This window comes from Stegastes partitus, unplaced genomic scaffold (genome assembly GCF_000690725.1).
Source record: "Stegastes partitus isolate 25-593 unplaced genomic scaffold, Stegastes_partitus-1.0.2 Scaffold629, whole genome shotgun sequence".
NCBI lineage: Eukaryota > Metazoa > Chordata > Actinopteri > Pomacentridae > Stegastes > Stegastes partitus.
The window spans coordinates 313,077-328,775 of record NW_007578360.1 but is presented as its reverse complement, the minus strand read 5'-3'; the positions used below and the strand labels follow the sequence as shown (position 1 = coordinate 328,775).

At 41.9% G+C, this 15,699-nt stretch overlaps 1 protein-coding gene across 2 annotated transcripts in view; it reads right to left on the bottom strand.

The window, feature by feature from the left end:
• vta1 (vesicle (multivesicular body) trafficking 1) overlaps nucleotides 1–15,699 on the bottom strand; it is a 64,090-nt gene that overhangs the window by 38,926 nt on the left and 9,465 nt on the right. For both annotated transcript variants that reach the window (XM_008289664.1, XM_008289665.1), the window contains exon 2: nucleotides 4,057–4,151. In XM_008289664.1, the coding sequence (XP_008287886.1) occupies nucleotides 4,057–4,151 (95 nt within the window). The remainder of the gene's footprint in view (nucleotides 1–4,056; nucleotides 4,152–15,699) is intronic.

The following is a 15,699-nucleotide window of genomic DNA, read 5'->3' as shown; positions in this document are numbered from 1 at the left end:
GAAATAAGTTGAAATTGATAAAAATAATAAATAATAATTGAATGAGAATCATGACATTACTTTTGAATTGTGGTTCAACAGAAATATATTAAAATAATGTCTGGGACAGGTTTTTTTTAATTTATTTTTTAAATTTTTATTATTATTCTTTTCAACCTCAATTCAAAAGCAATGTCTTATTTCACTAAATTATAATTTAGCAAATTTTTATGTATTATTATTTTTTTCAGTTTCTCATTATTTGAGTGACTATTGTGGATTTTGCCTTTTCTTTAATGGAGGGGTAGGAATACATTTGAGGACGACTGTATATTGTTTCCAAATATCAACTATCGGTCTCTCTTATTACTAATAAAAACACATCAGCACTTCTGTTACTGCTGCATTTTTTCCACCAACAAACCCAGTCCACTATGTGCAATAACCGTTTACTACCTCATCTTGTCTATATAGTCTTCTTAAAAAAATAAAAATAAATAATGTCTTTTTTTTATGTTTTTTTTTTTTTTTTTCTTTTTTTTTTTTGTTCCTTTTTCGTTGGGTTTTTGTTGGTTGTTTTTGCACTGTTTTTGCACTTTTTTTTTTTTTTTTTTTTTTTTTTCCGGTGTGTTTTCTCCATTGTGTTTTTCTTTATTTTTATTAGTCGACTCCTAATGTGGTTATTCCAGCAGCAGGATTTCTCCATTCATACCGCAAAGAATGTAACTTAATATCAGGTTCATGAAAACAAAAGAGGCAACAGGGGCTTAATTATCTATGAAGTACCATCCATGGGAGAAAAGAAAAACATTGAGCACCTTTGTAAATGAAATTCAAGACTTGTTATACCTTTCCAGGTCTATTCTGAGGGGACTAAATTCATTGCTTTTTTTAAAGACTTGCAGACACCTTAAACTAGGACGATTTAGCAGCATCTGATTTTTTAACCTTCTAGCAAAAATAAAATATCCATAGATTTGAAATGCATAATAAAGCCTTCATCATTCTTCCAAAAGTCTTTCTCCGTTTCAAAACTGATATATCTATTAGAAAGTGTCCCTCCAGATGCAGACTTCAGGAATCCCTAATATACAGGCTACACATAAGAGGTCACAAAGAGAAGGTAAGTCAAACCGATGCCAACGAGCAGCACAACTAACTAGAACACACACATACATGCATCAAAGCAGCGGATGTCGGCATCCTGAGTGTGACAGTAATGAAGATCCCTGGAGCCTCCGTAAAACCTGGCTCAAGAGGGCAGCGCTGTGCATGTGTGTGTGTGTCTGAATGTTTCATCTCTGTCCACTGCCTCCTTTAATTGGCTCTGAGTGATCAATAAAGTGAGTCCAGCATCGCCGCGGGATTTCCCATCTCCTCAGCCTCCACCCTCCTCCCGCCCATAAAGACCAGAGGCTGATCTCGTTCATCTCCCCGTTCTGCTGCTCTTAACACCTCTTCCTGACACTTAGCAACAGATTTGTGAAATATTGGGGGGGTGCAAAGTCACATAGTGATGGAGCATTCTCTCAAACAGAGCCTCCAAATCTAAAAAAAAAAAAAAATCCAAGCTCTGCGAGTAAAAACAAGTCCATTTGTCATCAGGACATGTCACCACTAGATCAAAATTACTGTAAAAGTGAAAATGAAGCTGAGGATTTGTGAGATATTTCCTGCATCTCCATCACCTCTCTGTCTGTTCTTCTCAGTCTCCTGACAAAAGCCTCATTTATTGGAGCCCCACCGGGACACTCGGAGCTCGTTCGCCTCCTCTTGTCTCATCTCACCTCCTCCCTTCTCACCTCCTCATAATAACAACCCCACAAAATCTAATTAGTCTGGCCCTTGTTGACAGATCGGAGAGCAGCCTGCGTCAAATGTGAGTCAAACCAAAGCGCAGACTTCGACCCGGCTTGGACCAGACAATAGGCACTTGTAAGGCTGGAGAACACATGGGTACAAACTGAAGTGTGTTTTGTGACACACTGTTTATACTGGATGAGACAAATGCGTAAAATGCCTGATATGTAACGACAAGTGTCTGCTGCAGATGTTGCACAAGCAGAAAAGAGTCACACAAAAGTGAGAAATGGGAACAAATGTGACGAATTCACACATATCAACAAGAGAAGTAAAGAACATGTGATCCTGCTTGTCAAGACAGTGAACTAGTGAGAGAACTGTTTTAATTCAATGATCTGCATCTTGTAAAACACTCTATTTTGCCTTGTAATAAACCATCTTTTTGGATGATTTGTTGCATTAAATACAGAACAGAATCTTGCTCTGTTGTACGACTGACCTCTCCGGGTTGATCTGTAGAGACATCAGGTGAAGTGGATTTACCTCTGAGGAAAGAAACCTCAAACCTCTGAGCAGACCTGCTGCGAGCGGCGTAGCTGCCCACGACGAACAGGCAAATGTCAAGCCTTTTAGTGTGTGTTCATTACGGTAGACCACACACACACACACACACACACATCCGCAGTGCGTTTCATTAGAACAGATCCATTCATGCATGTGGAGCTGTGATAAAGGCTTCATCACAGGCCTGTGTTGCAGCTCAGCAGCATTTTATATTTTAAAAAGCTGCACCTCTGGTCAGGCTGCTGATAGCAGCAGTAATAAGGCTGTCAGCCGAACCACGCAGCGCTGCAGCAGGACATCATTCTTCATGGAGCAGTTTGTAATAAAGGACAGTCGGTCTAACCAAACTGAACGAACAACCCTCCAGCCACGCTCTCTCCCAGACTTCTCCTCCTATTATCATTAGCTTTGGCTAAACTTTTCAAGAGCCGGACAGCACTAGGAGATGATGAATGGTTTCCAAACTGTGTCTGTTAGTTTGCTTTCACATGCAGATTATATGGAGTTAATCTGCACTATTGTAGGTACAGAACAGTTTTCTGTTGGCAGATGTATCCTCTGCTGCCTTCTGTCCTTTCATGGAAACTTTTAAGTGACGTGCTGTAAACAACAAACACTTGAACATCTGCAACTCCAAGATAACTGAGCCACACAACAGCGTCTGAAGTAAACGATAGGATGTCCAAATCTTGTATTTTTGGCCCCCAGTCATGATCAGAGATTCTTAATACTGGGTGAACAGCTCAATGCAACATTTATACTCACATTAAAGTTGATTAAATATTTATCTGACACACTGAAATAATCACTGTAGACTCTAAACTGAACACATCTCATCTCTCCTGAGCTACTTGATAAAATACTGAAGGTTCTGGTTATAGTGGCCCATCGATGGTTGTCTGTTAACAGTGTAGAGCTCTGCAGGAGAGGAGTTTGAACGTAAGACTTCATACATGACCTCGGTATGGTCCCTTCTCGAAGTGATTCAATTTTGGGGTCAATCCATGCCTTGGTGACCGCCACAGAGGTCAAAGGAAACTATGTCCCTCTACTGAGGCCTTTCTAGTTCAATTCTATTAAGCTGATAAATTAAATTAATAATCTAGTATTAAAAAAAAGTGTAACTGGAGAAGTGTGACTCCTGAAACTGATTAAATAATCAGTGTAGCAGCTGCAAAACAAACCGGTTAGTACTGTGTCATTAATGTGCAGCTGAAGCATCACAGTGTCGCATCGTATAACAATCAGATGCTATTAAATGAAAAAGAAAATGTGAAAAAGAAAAGAGAAAAACAGACGAGAAATGTATTTAAAAGAGTAGGAAACAAATAAAAGAACACAAGGCCGTGTGATATGAAGTTGGTTTAACAATAATATAAGTCTTGCTGTGCGTGATTCATAAATACATTTAGAACACATTAATAAAGTTTTGAAAAGCTCCTGATTTCAGCTCTTGTCTAATCTACCCATCAAGGAAAAAACTTTTCATGTGCACCCACTCCAGTAATCAGGATGAGGCTGTCTGGAAGCAGTGGACCTGCACTGATTGACTTTCACCAGCAGCCTCCTGCTGAAGATAATGGTCTACTGAACCCCTTCACGTAACACAGAGCCTCCAGTTGAGTAGATGTAATGAAAAAATTACCGCCCCCGCCAGGCGCTACGGGATTCCACAAAGGGAGGAACGGGAGGAAAGTAGGTCTGACTCACCGTCTCCAGCTGGTCCATGAGCTTGATGAGGAACTTTCGGCACTCTGGTGTTTTACTGTCCAGCTTCATGCCCGTCTGCATCGCGTAGAGCCGACCTGCAGGAGAGGACAGCAGGGAAGATGAAAGGTGAAGAGAATTAAACGTGGTTTTTTTACTGCTCAGTAAAGCCCGTTCCCTCTGCAGCCTCGTTCTAACGACTGACCGAGTCATGCGGGATACTCATTACGCAAACTTCTCGTGAATTTTTCACGACGAGGCAGCGAGAGGAGCTCCTGGACGAGCCGCGGATGTTTTCTCCTGCTCTGGACCAGGAGGGAAGGTTGAAAGGATTTCCACCTGAGCCAGATATCCCTGATCGAGAAGAGGCTTGTCAGAACTTCAACTCCCACAATCCCTCATCTGCCAATTACTTCCATGGACAAGTTCTTCTCTTCACATGATGCAACACCTTGAACCTGTGAGCCAGGTGACCTGAGCAGCAGAGAGCTGACTGTCTGTCTTGCTCACTGACCTTCTCGCTGACTGATTGACTGGTTTTCTAGCAGTTTGGCAGAAAAATAAAACTAAACACTACGAACTTTCTGCAGATTAAAACTGCTGACAGGACAAAGCCGAGACCCATTTCATCTCACACTTTCATAGTTCCTCAATATGTCTGTTAATTTCCCCTGCCTACTAGGTGCAGAACCTGCTGCCCTGGAGAAGAAAATAAAGCTTTAATAAAGGCAAGTGTCCCATAGTGGACAACTGTATGTTAAATTATGCATTGTTTGTAGCCTTAATGTTGCTCGACTGGTGAGTTATTTCAAGTTAATCAGCCATAAAAGTGTTGGGTCAGCCCAGTTTAACCTGCAGGACTTTCTGAAGTCTCCTGTAATGTAATGCTGCCGTGGGGGAAATACACTCATGACGGGTGAGAACCAGTTCATAGAGTCTCCTGACATCTTTACTGCAGGGAGCTGTACTATGAAGTAAGATGAATGGGTTAGCGAGGGATGTTGAGCCCAAAGCCAGAGGTTTTAATGTCACCATGGCTCTCTTTCAGTCTGCTCAGACCACGGCGGTAACTCCTGCAGCACAGCTAACCTGATCTGGAGCAGGCGTAGATTTTCAATTAGCTGTAAGGAACGTGTCCATTTTGCTAATTCTTTTCCTGACAATTCACTATGGGTGATACAGATTTTCAGCTGAGAGAATGGAGATCTGCTAAAGTGTAAACGGAGCTGTGCAGTTACAAACTGGATGCATTGTGTTGTCACGGGAATGTATACGTCGATGCAAAAATACCAGAAATATGTTTTCATGCCTGATCTTATTCTGCTGCCTGGTTGACTTTGTGCTGCTGCTAACAAAAGACAGATTAGAAAAACTGATGAGTCTGTTGGTATTTATCAAACAGAATATTCAATCAGTAACATTAATTTCACTTTGATTTGATCAAAAATCGAAGTGGCTTTCACGTATTTTTCTTAATGGAACGGTGTCACACCTGGAAGCACTTCTTCAATTTAAATGAATGAAGTTTAAAGTTAATCCTCACTTGGGTCATGGGGGGCCGGAGTCCAGCTGACTCAGGGACAGGTCAGGTCAGGTCACCAGTCTATCACAGGGCTACACTTAGAGACAGACAACCAAGCACACTCACATTTACACCTACAGACAATTTATAATCACCAATTAACCTCAACATGTTTTTGGACTGTGTGGGAGGAAGCCGGAGAACCCGGAGAGAACCCACGCTGCACGGGGAGAACATGCAAACTCCACACAGAAAGATCCCGGGTGTCCTCACCAGGATGCATACCAGCGACCTTCTTGCTGCAAAGTAATGATGCTAACCACTGATCCACCTCAGAGCCCTCAATCTTTACGTTTAAAATCATTTCAAAGTGTAAAATGATTATGGGCCTCACTGTGATTAAAAGCAGTGTTTTGCCTATTTTTCATGTCTAGTTAGAACGACACAGCGAGGCAGTTTCAACAAGCGCTGGGGGGTCGTTCAGGCTCAACCTGCCTCGTCTGTACAACCCTCCAAGGAGCTGGTGATGGACAAGTCTCATGTCGGTTGATTCTTTGTTTTTAATGAATAGGGTGCTCGATGCAGGTTGCCATTCAGGAACCTGATTGGTTGTGATGTGAGGCACGCAAGTATGACGCAAAACGCTTTCCAAAAATAAACGCAGCCCCACATGCTACATAAGGTGGTTGCGCAACAAACCTAATTACTAATAAAGGGATGTATGCCAACAAAGCTGCAGCCTTGATGACCTTTATTGTGCCAGAAGGAAATTGGTTTGCAGCAGAGAGGCTTTTACGTGCAAAAGAAACAAACATCCTTCGAAGTAAGCAAGAGGAACTGCAGGAATCACTTGTTTCATACACCCGGCTGCCTGCACAGCCAGCCAAACAAACACTTGAGATTTAATCCCTAATCCAAACTCTGTGAGAGTGTGTGTGTACCGTTGTGTATGATGTTCGCTATTTGTGCAACAGGCAAAGTCAGCACGGCGCTATCAGTCTGCAGTGAAGGGAGCAGCCTTAGATTTTCTTCTCCTTGCAGTCATGAGGATGCTGGAAGGATTATCAGCCAACACAGATTAGATTACCTCAACAGTTTACTTGTTACAGCAGCAGCAGCAGCAGCATCACTGTGTGAGGCGAGGCACACTGTGCAACCACAGGAGAAAGGAATTGTGTTTTATACAAAATATGACATGAACTTTTAGGGATAAATAATGAGAAAGCTCTTTACAGAACGCAGTGATTATTTGAGCCATGGTCATTTAGTAATAATTAATCAATTTGGTTACTTCTTGTTTTTATGTCATCTCTCAAGCAAAAATAACACAGGCTCATCTTTAATGTGAGGATTTGTGGCTTTTCTCAGTTCTTCTTATTTGAATATCTTTGGGTTTTAGTCCGTTCAGATTAAAGGCATTTGAAGATAATGGATTTTGGTCACGTGTGATGGGTCTGATTATTATTTACATCACTGATCGATTCTTTAACAATGAAAATAAAGGTTTGGTGCAGCTCTGCTCTGTCCCTATCAATGAATAATGAATACACTCATCTTCAGGCATTGTTCATACTTAGATTAAATCCATTGATCCACAAGGGAAACGGTTTTATCACAGTAGCACAAAATAAATCATTATATAAGAATATACAAAAAATGAAAAATAAGGAAAAAAAAGTAAGCAGGAAAAAAAGAATACAATACAAAGATTTCCATATGTACAATTTATAATTTTACATTTTTTTTTGTTTGTTTGTTTTGTTTTTGTTGGGTTTTTTGCCAAGTAAAGAAAGACAATACAATAATTAATAACAACAATAAAACAATATCAAATAAAAATAAAGATAAAATAAAAGTAAATACTACTGTAACACTTTAAAAAAAAAAAAAAAAAAGAAGAAGAAAAACTGCATCTGCTATTTACAGTTTACATAATTCCTCCCTAGACTTTCCCTTTATCTCACTCTCCCTACGTATGGTGGAGGCTGCATAGGATTTACCAGTTAAACATGTTCTTGGCAATCTCAGTGCATGAGCGCGTAACTGAAGCTGCCAAAGTCGATGCAGCAATCTTCAACCATCTGTTGCAGCAGCAGCAGAGAAACAGAAACACCATGATGTCCAGCTATGTGTACGCGCAGGTTTGCCGTGTAGTGGATTCTGTTACCAGGAGACCATCCGGATCTTGCTGTACTCTGCACTGGGCATGTATTTTAGCGCTCTGTTTCCACCTCATGTTTAGTGTTTGAGTCACAGCGTAGTGTCACTGTCCTGCACAGCGTCAACAGAACAATGTCCCATTTCAGCGAGGCTGAATGGTGGAGAGTCACTGTCAGGCCGCCAAGGCCAGAACCACTCAACATTTCCAAAAAAAAAAAAAAAAGAAGCCGGAGTGACATACATCACGTATGCATGTTCTGCATGACGCCACGGCAGTAGTTAACCAGCCGGTGCAGAGAGGCGAGCCGACAGCAAGCCTTCAGCTGCTGAAGCAGTCAGTAAGCCGGTCGTCTAGTGACAAAGAAGCTCGTTGTGCCATCACACCCATACACTCGCTGTTTACAGGCAGTGAAGTGCGACACAGAAGGCTTTGACAGCAGCCACAGAAACAGAAAAAACTACCAAGACTGGCACATCCTTTTCTCATGTATTCCATCAACGCTTGAGCCCTCTGCTGGTCACTGAAGGTGCAGTTTGCATGTTTGATTGTGTGTTTACAGAAGTTATTACTCACTAAACTGCACTCAGATCAGAGCCCCGTAATGGAGTGGCGACCTTTTCAAGCCGTAACTCACCTCTCACCGCTAAATGTCACCTGGAATAGACTCCTGCCCCCCGTGAGCCCCTAAATCAGGGGTTCTCCAAACTGTCAGAGACCCTCGACCCCCAATAACTATCTTTGAATGTGGCTGAAGCATTCAAATGTTACACGCAGCTGTATACAAGCACTAAAAGGCCAAACACATCCAAACACAGGCATAACAAAAAGGCAAAAAACATTATTTCATATCTTTAAGTTCAAATAGGCTAGTAGCTGCATATGTCAGTCAAACTATGGTGCTGAGTAAACATACAGTATGAGGAAGCAGTTGTTTTATAATATTTTATAACAATCATGACTAAAATATGCTATGCATAATAAATATGCATTGCAGTAATAAACGTCTGATAGTGTAAGGCAATCACCTCATATAATTAGGTCATTATTACTTGTGCATTATTGTGCATTAACAGTGTTTTACTGATGTCGGTCTTTGAGCTCCAGCTCGTTTTGAATAATTATGTGTAGGTTTGTAACTACCAAATCTTTTCCTGATAATTCTGCCTATTATGAATTTGACTGAATGTTTGATTGGCATTTTTTTTTACCAACAGCAACATCTTAAAACCAACTATCTAGTTATTATAACAACTATAAACAATAATTAACAACAAATGACCCTTTAGGCATGAAGCCCTCCTTGTATCTGGACCTCCGTCTTGACAATCCGACAGCCTTGCTATCCGACATAAAAGAAGGTTTTACATTTGGTGTCGGATTATTGAGTCACGACTGTATTTAAATCACACATCTCACCCTCTGCTGAATGCAGCCCAGTTATTCAACAGGTAATCTGAGTTGTGAAGTGTAATGCATTTGTTTTTCTATAGAAAGTAAGCAACACATCTGCCAGTCCTCTCGTATTAGTGTGTACTTCAGCAGAGACGGCAGCACACAAGTGTTTGGAACTCATGAAAAATCCATAGCAACTTTAGGGGCTGTTATTTGTGGAGATTATGGGGTGTTTGACGACGCATTCCATTCTGCTGAACCTCTTTTCTGCCTGTCCTGCATTAAAACTGCCTTTCACAGCCAATGTTTTTGCTCCGTCATGTTCCATTGTACATCAGTCATCGCTCTAAAATGATAAGCTTCTGGTGAAGGTCTACTGATGTAGCTGCCAACTCACACAGAAGGAAGAAGTGCTGTGATGTCGGTAAGGAAGGATGCAACAGCGTGGACCTTCTACTCTGACGGCGTTCCGTGCAACACTCCATTGAGGATGTTTTTTTTTCTCAAAGTTGGCAAATCTCACACGCGTACCTTCCTGCCAAAACAGACATTTTCGAAAACAAGACTGAAAAACGCTCAGTTCGGTCTCTGTTTGCACATCCCTCCAACTAGCATCCACACATCACTGTCACCAAATAAACTCTCGAGTCTTTCATGTTTCTGCTGTCTGTCTAATTTGCCTTCTCCCCGAGGTTCTTGAGGTGAAAACATAAAGGGACTTTTACTCCCCGATTTGGCTGCTGCGACCGTTCGGTCAGAGAATATGTTCGCCCCGCAGCCATCACTAGCTGCAGAAAGTTTTCCTGCTGATTTGTTGTGACAGTGCATTCACAGAGTTGCACAATACATAAGTGAGCTTGTCAACACCAATCACTGCACAGAACCAGGCGAACGTATAACGCACACGGTGTCAGCTGAGGCAGAGATCAGCACAGGCAGCCACTCTTTCCCACATCATCATTTGTTTCAGGCAATTATACAGAATTTTATTGGACAGCTTCACGTGTTCAGAGCCGGGAGTTGAACAGTGAACTCTGACAGCGCTGTTGCTTCCAGAAGGGAGTGTTCCTGATGAACAACCAGATTGGTTTAGATGATATCTCGAAGCGACAGTCGTGCTCCGGAGTGACGCTGTAAGAAAATATGTTTGGCAGCGAAGAATTAACACTACTGTAAAATATGCTGGCAGGGCGCCACGGCCTCGACGCAACTTTGACGTTGGTTGCGTAGAATCTGTGCCAGTGTCGCCTCTCTGTCATGACAAGGAGGTTATTATGGAGGGCAGCTGTGGCGCTGTGTGTGAGAGGCAGGGAACTATGTTCAGAGAAAAAAGAAGGAAGAGGAGACACAGAATCGCTAACACAGATTCTGCACTTAAAGCTACAACAAGTGGTTTGATGATGCGACGTGTCACTTTCATAACGCATGAATAATCGTGTGATGGACAAATACGAGGCTGGAGAAAATTGGAAAGTTTGTTTGGAACCTAGAGATTTGGGAAAACGATGAGCTGCATCATTAGTGTAACTAGTGCGAGCTTGTTGGGGCTTATCAATAAACCCGATTTTTAAATGAATGTGATTGTCTATACATCGCTTAATCCTCACTAGGGTCATGGGGGGCTGGAGTCTATCCCAGCTGACTCAGGGTGAAGGCAGGAGACACCCTGGACAGGTCACCAGTCTATCACAGGGCTACACTTAGAGACAGACAACCAAGCACACTCACATTCACACCTACAGACAATTTAGAATCACCATTAACCTCAACATGTTTTTGGACTGTGTGGGAGGAAGCTGGAGAACCCGGAGAGAACCCACGCTGCACGGGGAGAACACACCAGGACACGACCCGGCGACCTTCTTGCTGCGAGGCAACAGTGCTAACCACTGAGCCACCTTGCAGCCCTACATGTAAACCGAAGGCCCAAATGCATTGAAATATCACCGTTTTTACTACGTGTAAATGGGGCACCAGTTAACCTCAGCAAGTTTTTTGACTGTGGGAGGAAATCAGAGGAAACCCACTCTGCAAACTCCACGCCCCCAGGTGTCCTAACCAGGACGCGAACTGGGGATCTTCTAGCTGCGAGGCAACAGCGGTAACCACCATGCAGCCCAACGGGAGGCATTTGTTTGTAAAATCAGCTGACCATTTTCTTAACTGCAAAAACTGTAATTTTCAGAAAGCTGCGGAAGCTTCTATGCTGTTCACACACTGTTCTTTACATTAATGGGAAATAAACCAGGTTAAGAGCAATAAACTGAGTAACAAACTGTCCAAATTCAAAGTGGATTCAAATGAGAAGTCATGTCTCGTACATCGGTGGGGATGGTTAGTAAAACACTCTGCGACTCAATGTACTGCACAGCATGTTGTCCTCTCGGTAAACGTTGTCCTCTTCATGTTGAACAGGTAATAATCATGTACAGCTGGACACCTCCACGGTGATGGAACTGCAGCCAGCGTGTGTCCGGAGTGATATTTGAAGCGTTTCAGTCTGCCACTGTGCCCAATGCTCACAGCTCCTTATTTCCAACCCACTTCATCGTGCAACTAATTAAATGAAAGTTCTCGCTCTTTCTAACTTTTGTCAAGTAAAGCTCTGTGGGCGGAGGAGGACAGAAAGTTGCGCGGCAGACTTTATCTTCCAGGTTTCCGTCAGATTTACTGAGACCGCTTCAGGAGCCAGCGAAGAAACACCTGAATATCTTTCCAAATTGTGCTTCCTCTTGTGGGTTTTAATTAAACTCTTCAGGCTGCTGATAATTATCAAATTACTATTCCAAAGATTTGCAAATTACACTACAGTTAAATGGTGAAGCTCAGATTAGCATCACTGGAGAAAAAAAATAGACTTGAGGAACATTTCATTTTCTAATAAACTGCCTTCGTGCAGGAACATAAACAACTACATTTAAAATAAAAATGAAGTAAAGAAGAGTCTGGCTGTGAGTCCACAGCTCATTTATAACGTCAGTGATCCAATCTGTGTGAAACGCCGTTTGTAACGCGGCCAAACGCTGTCAGCCAGGGAGGTCCTGGTGAATTACACGGCTTCATTACAGCTAAACAAATCATGGCTTTGACTCAACCCGCTATTGATCGGCCTGTTCTGGGGTGGAGGTGAGCTAAAATATTGGCCGACATTAGCTGGCTAATTTAGATAGACCTGCTGATGTAGGAGCGAGGCCCGGTGACAGATAAAATGCATCAGCGGTCAGACAAAAAGGACGACAGCACCGCAGTCTGATTCAGCTTCACATAACGAATGGACGCTTTAATGAATGATCAGTGGAGTTTTAATTCTATTTAAACAATAAAACTGAGATTTTTCTGTCATTTTTTTCCCCCTCATTGTTAATAAATCCCATGTAAAACCAGCTCTCGGGACATTTTTAGCCACTCAGTCTGTGGATCTCTGCCTTTTGGTGTAAATAAATTAAAATAGTTTGAGCAGTGCACTGTTTCCTCACAAACCCGGTATTAAATGGGCTGTGTGGTTAATGGTTATTAATGCAGACTGGAGAATCACTAAGAATCACTGGTATCAGGACTGGAGAAATAAAGATTCCCTATTTGTTACAGCTGCGTAATCGATATCTTGCGCATTTCCAGCTGTTTTTAATTCATCTATTGTGTAAGTTTGGAATCTGGTCGTGGCCATTTTAGTTTTTCGAGGCTGGATGTGACGAACAAGAGGTGGATAAGGGGGCATCACTAGCATTACTGCTGTTAGCGACGCTGCTCGTCCACCCGGCACTGATCTTATCAGTTAGTTTTTTGTTTCGCTTCATTTAAGGGCTCTCGGCTGCGAGCATACAAAACATTCCTGCGGTAAAGACAGATGAAGTACGAGGTAGGCAGTCAGACTAGATTTTTTCCGTCTGTATTAGTTAGTTAGTAGTGAAAATACATTATAGAAGAATCAGAGATGGTGAGAAAAAATGTGAGACAACATTTATGTAGCAAATACACATTAAAATCTATTATCTTACTTTCTCTCATACTTTCTCTTACTTTCTCTTACTTTCTCTTTCGCTCAACAGCAGAACCAGTAACATTGGAGCTTATCCTTTAATTATTCTTAATTGAACCCTGCAGTCTGATTACTACAGGTGGATCTAACTAAGAACAAGAGAACTGCATACACATCCACACTAAAACATATCTATCATCTATTTTCCTCTAAGTGGAACCAAAATGTACAAACTGACCACCACGCTGTATTGTATCAGACTTAAACCAGCAAAATGTTTACTGAGGCAGCAGATCATGTGTTAAGTAGGGTCACTTTCTCAAAGACTTCTGTACAATCAAACTTCTTTTTATAATGAGAGGAGTCGCCCCCTGCTGGTTGTTAAAAAGAATGCACGTTTACAGCACTTCCACATTGGCTTCATTTCTACGTGTTCATTTTTCTATATACAGTCCGTGGGTAAAATGCATCATGGTATGGGGTTACGACTCACTCACATCTCTCCACTGTCGCAAAAAAACACAAAAACACTTACAATAAAGACCAAAGCACCACTTCCATGTGCATAAGATTTCGAATCTCTTCAACTCAAGCTCCTCCACAGGCCCAGATTTGTAACCACGTGTGAGCCAGTTAGTGATTGTCTTAAATTTTCTTTGGTGACCAACAACACATCTGAGAGAGAAGCTTTAATTATGACTGTACACATCGAATCTTTTGTGTGGAGATGGAGACAAAATCTTCACACAAAAGCGGTTCTCACACAGGACGCGGTGTGTGTGTCGTGTCAACTCACAACATACGTCATTTCATAGCACCTCACATCGTAAGGAGAAGACCTTTAGCACTGTCCTTATGAGAACTTCTCTCAACTTTCTCTGTTCTTTCAATACAACCTCAGAGTTGTTTTGGGGATTTCACACTAATTCAGACACACAGAACCAGTTTTTTCTCCACTTTGCCCTCTGTGCAGGCCAATAACCTCGTTTCCATACATCATCGTGTGCAGGGGTCAACTAATCTGAACTCTCTCCGCCCTGTGCACTGCGCTACACTTGCTCTGTGCAGCAGCATGTCGTCGTTGTTGCACATGAATGGGTTTCATAGCACAGCGCTGCCACGTCCTGTATGAAAGTCGCTTCATACTTTATCTAGACCGAGTATTTAACTTTGTATACCTGCTGACAAAATTTTGCATTCATGTCAAAACAATTAGCTATCATGAAAGTGCAACGACCTCTAAGACCATGGCTGCTATAGCGTCGCTGATGCTGAGCCCTCAGACTTGCTCCACATCAGTTGACTGCACGGTGAAGCCGCTCAGAGACAACGGACTGCTTTTCAGAATATCTGAGGTGTGGCTGACGAACAAACATGTCGCAAGAAGCTGCTAATGTGCTTCTGCATATTTTGTACGAGACCTTCTGTGTTGACTGTTGACTGACAATCTCACACTCACGCCGAGTGCGGCACACTGAGGAGGTGTTAAAGTCTTTGATGATCATCAGCTGACAAAGGCTGCTGACTTTAGTGAGTAGGAGCTTCTGTTGTGTTTGCCACCTGTTGGTCATCTCTGGACATTTTTTCCCATGTTTGACACTCTGTTGGGTGTCGCTGTCTCCTGCTGCGAGCACCGTCGGACTCCTTGAACTCCGTGTTGGCTCTTTAGATGTTTTATCAACTGTGTTAAATGAGCTGTTTGTCACTGCTCCTCCCGGCAGCTTAGCAGAGTCTGCTTCACTTCTGTCGCCTTCACTCTTCTTCCAAAACTGCTGACATTTCTCCTTCTCTGTCTGCCTGCTCCAGCAACATAAAGTGTGTTGTCTTTACTATTACACTGGTCTACACCCATTTTGGTGTCAAACTTTTTCGAGCTGATTCTGGACCATTGCAACGTGCTGAATCCAAACATCACATTGGTTTTGCTCAATGAGGTCAAAATTTTGATCTGTCGCCACATGAACTTTGTTACATTTTTGTGTACAAAATTATTTTTCTGTTTCCTGAAATGAACAAATTCTGAAACCTTTACAAGTTGATGCTATAAATCTTTGCAGGTGAATTAAATGTAGACAGAAAGTTTAGCCCCTGGTTTAACACATTGGAGTCACGTGATTTTATCAGACAGCGATGGAGACCAGGTATCAGGGACGCTGGGATGCAGTCATGATGGCTGATTACTGCTGGAGTCTGAAGAGAGATAAACCTGCTGCTGATCATTCCAGGAGGTCCAAGAAGTTAAAGCCCTGAATTTTGAGCAATGCTGATGAAACATGCAATTTACTTTTATTTACCTTTACAAATGTTCACATTCATCAACTTTTGGATAATATAGCTGATGAAAAGGATTAGAAAATGACATTTTTCCTTTAAAATCAAATTTCATATGAGACATATGAAAATAAATCAATCGCTAATGTCAAAAATGTGATCAATTTAGTGGCAAAAATCGATTTTTTAAATGGAGCTGGCATAAAAACCTGAGCTGATACAGAAAAGCAGATGTCATTTTTGAATTCAGCGTTTCAAAAATGTCCTAAATCAGTTAAAAAATCGTAAACACCTTCAAAAAAAAGTTTTTTTGTAACCCAG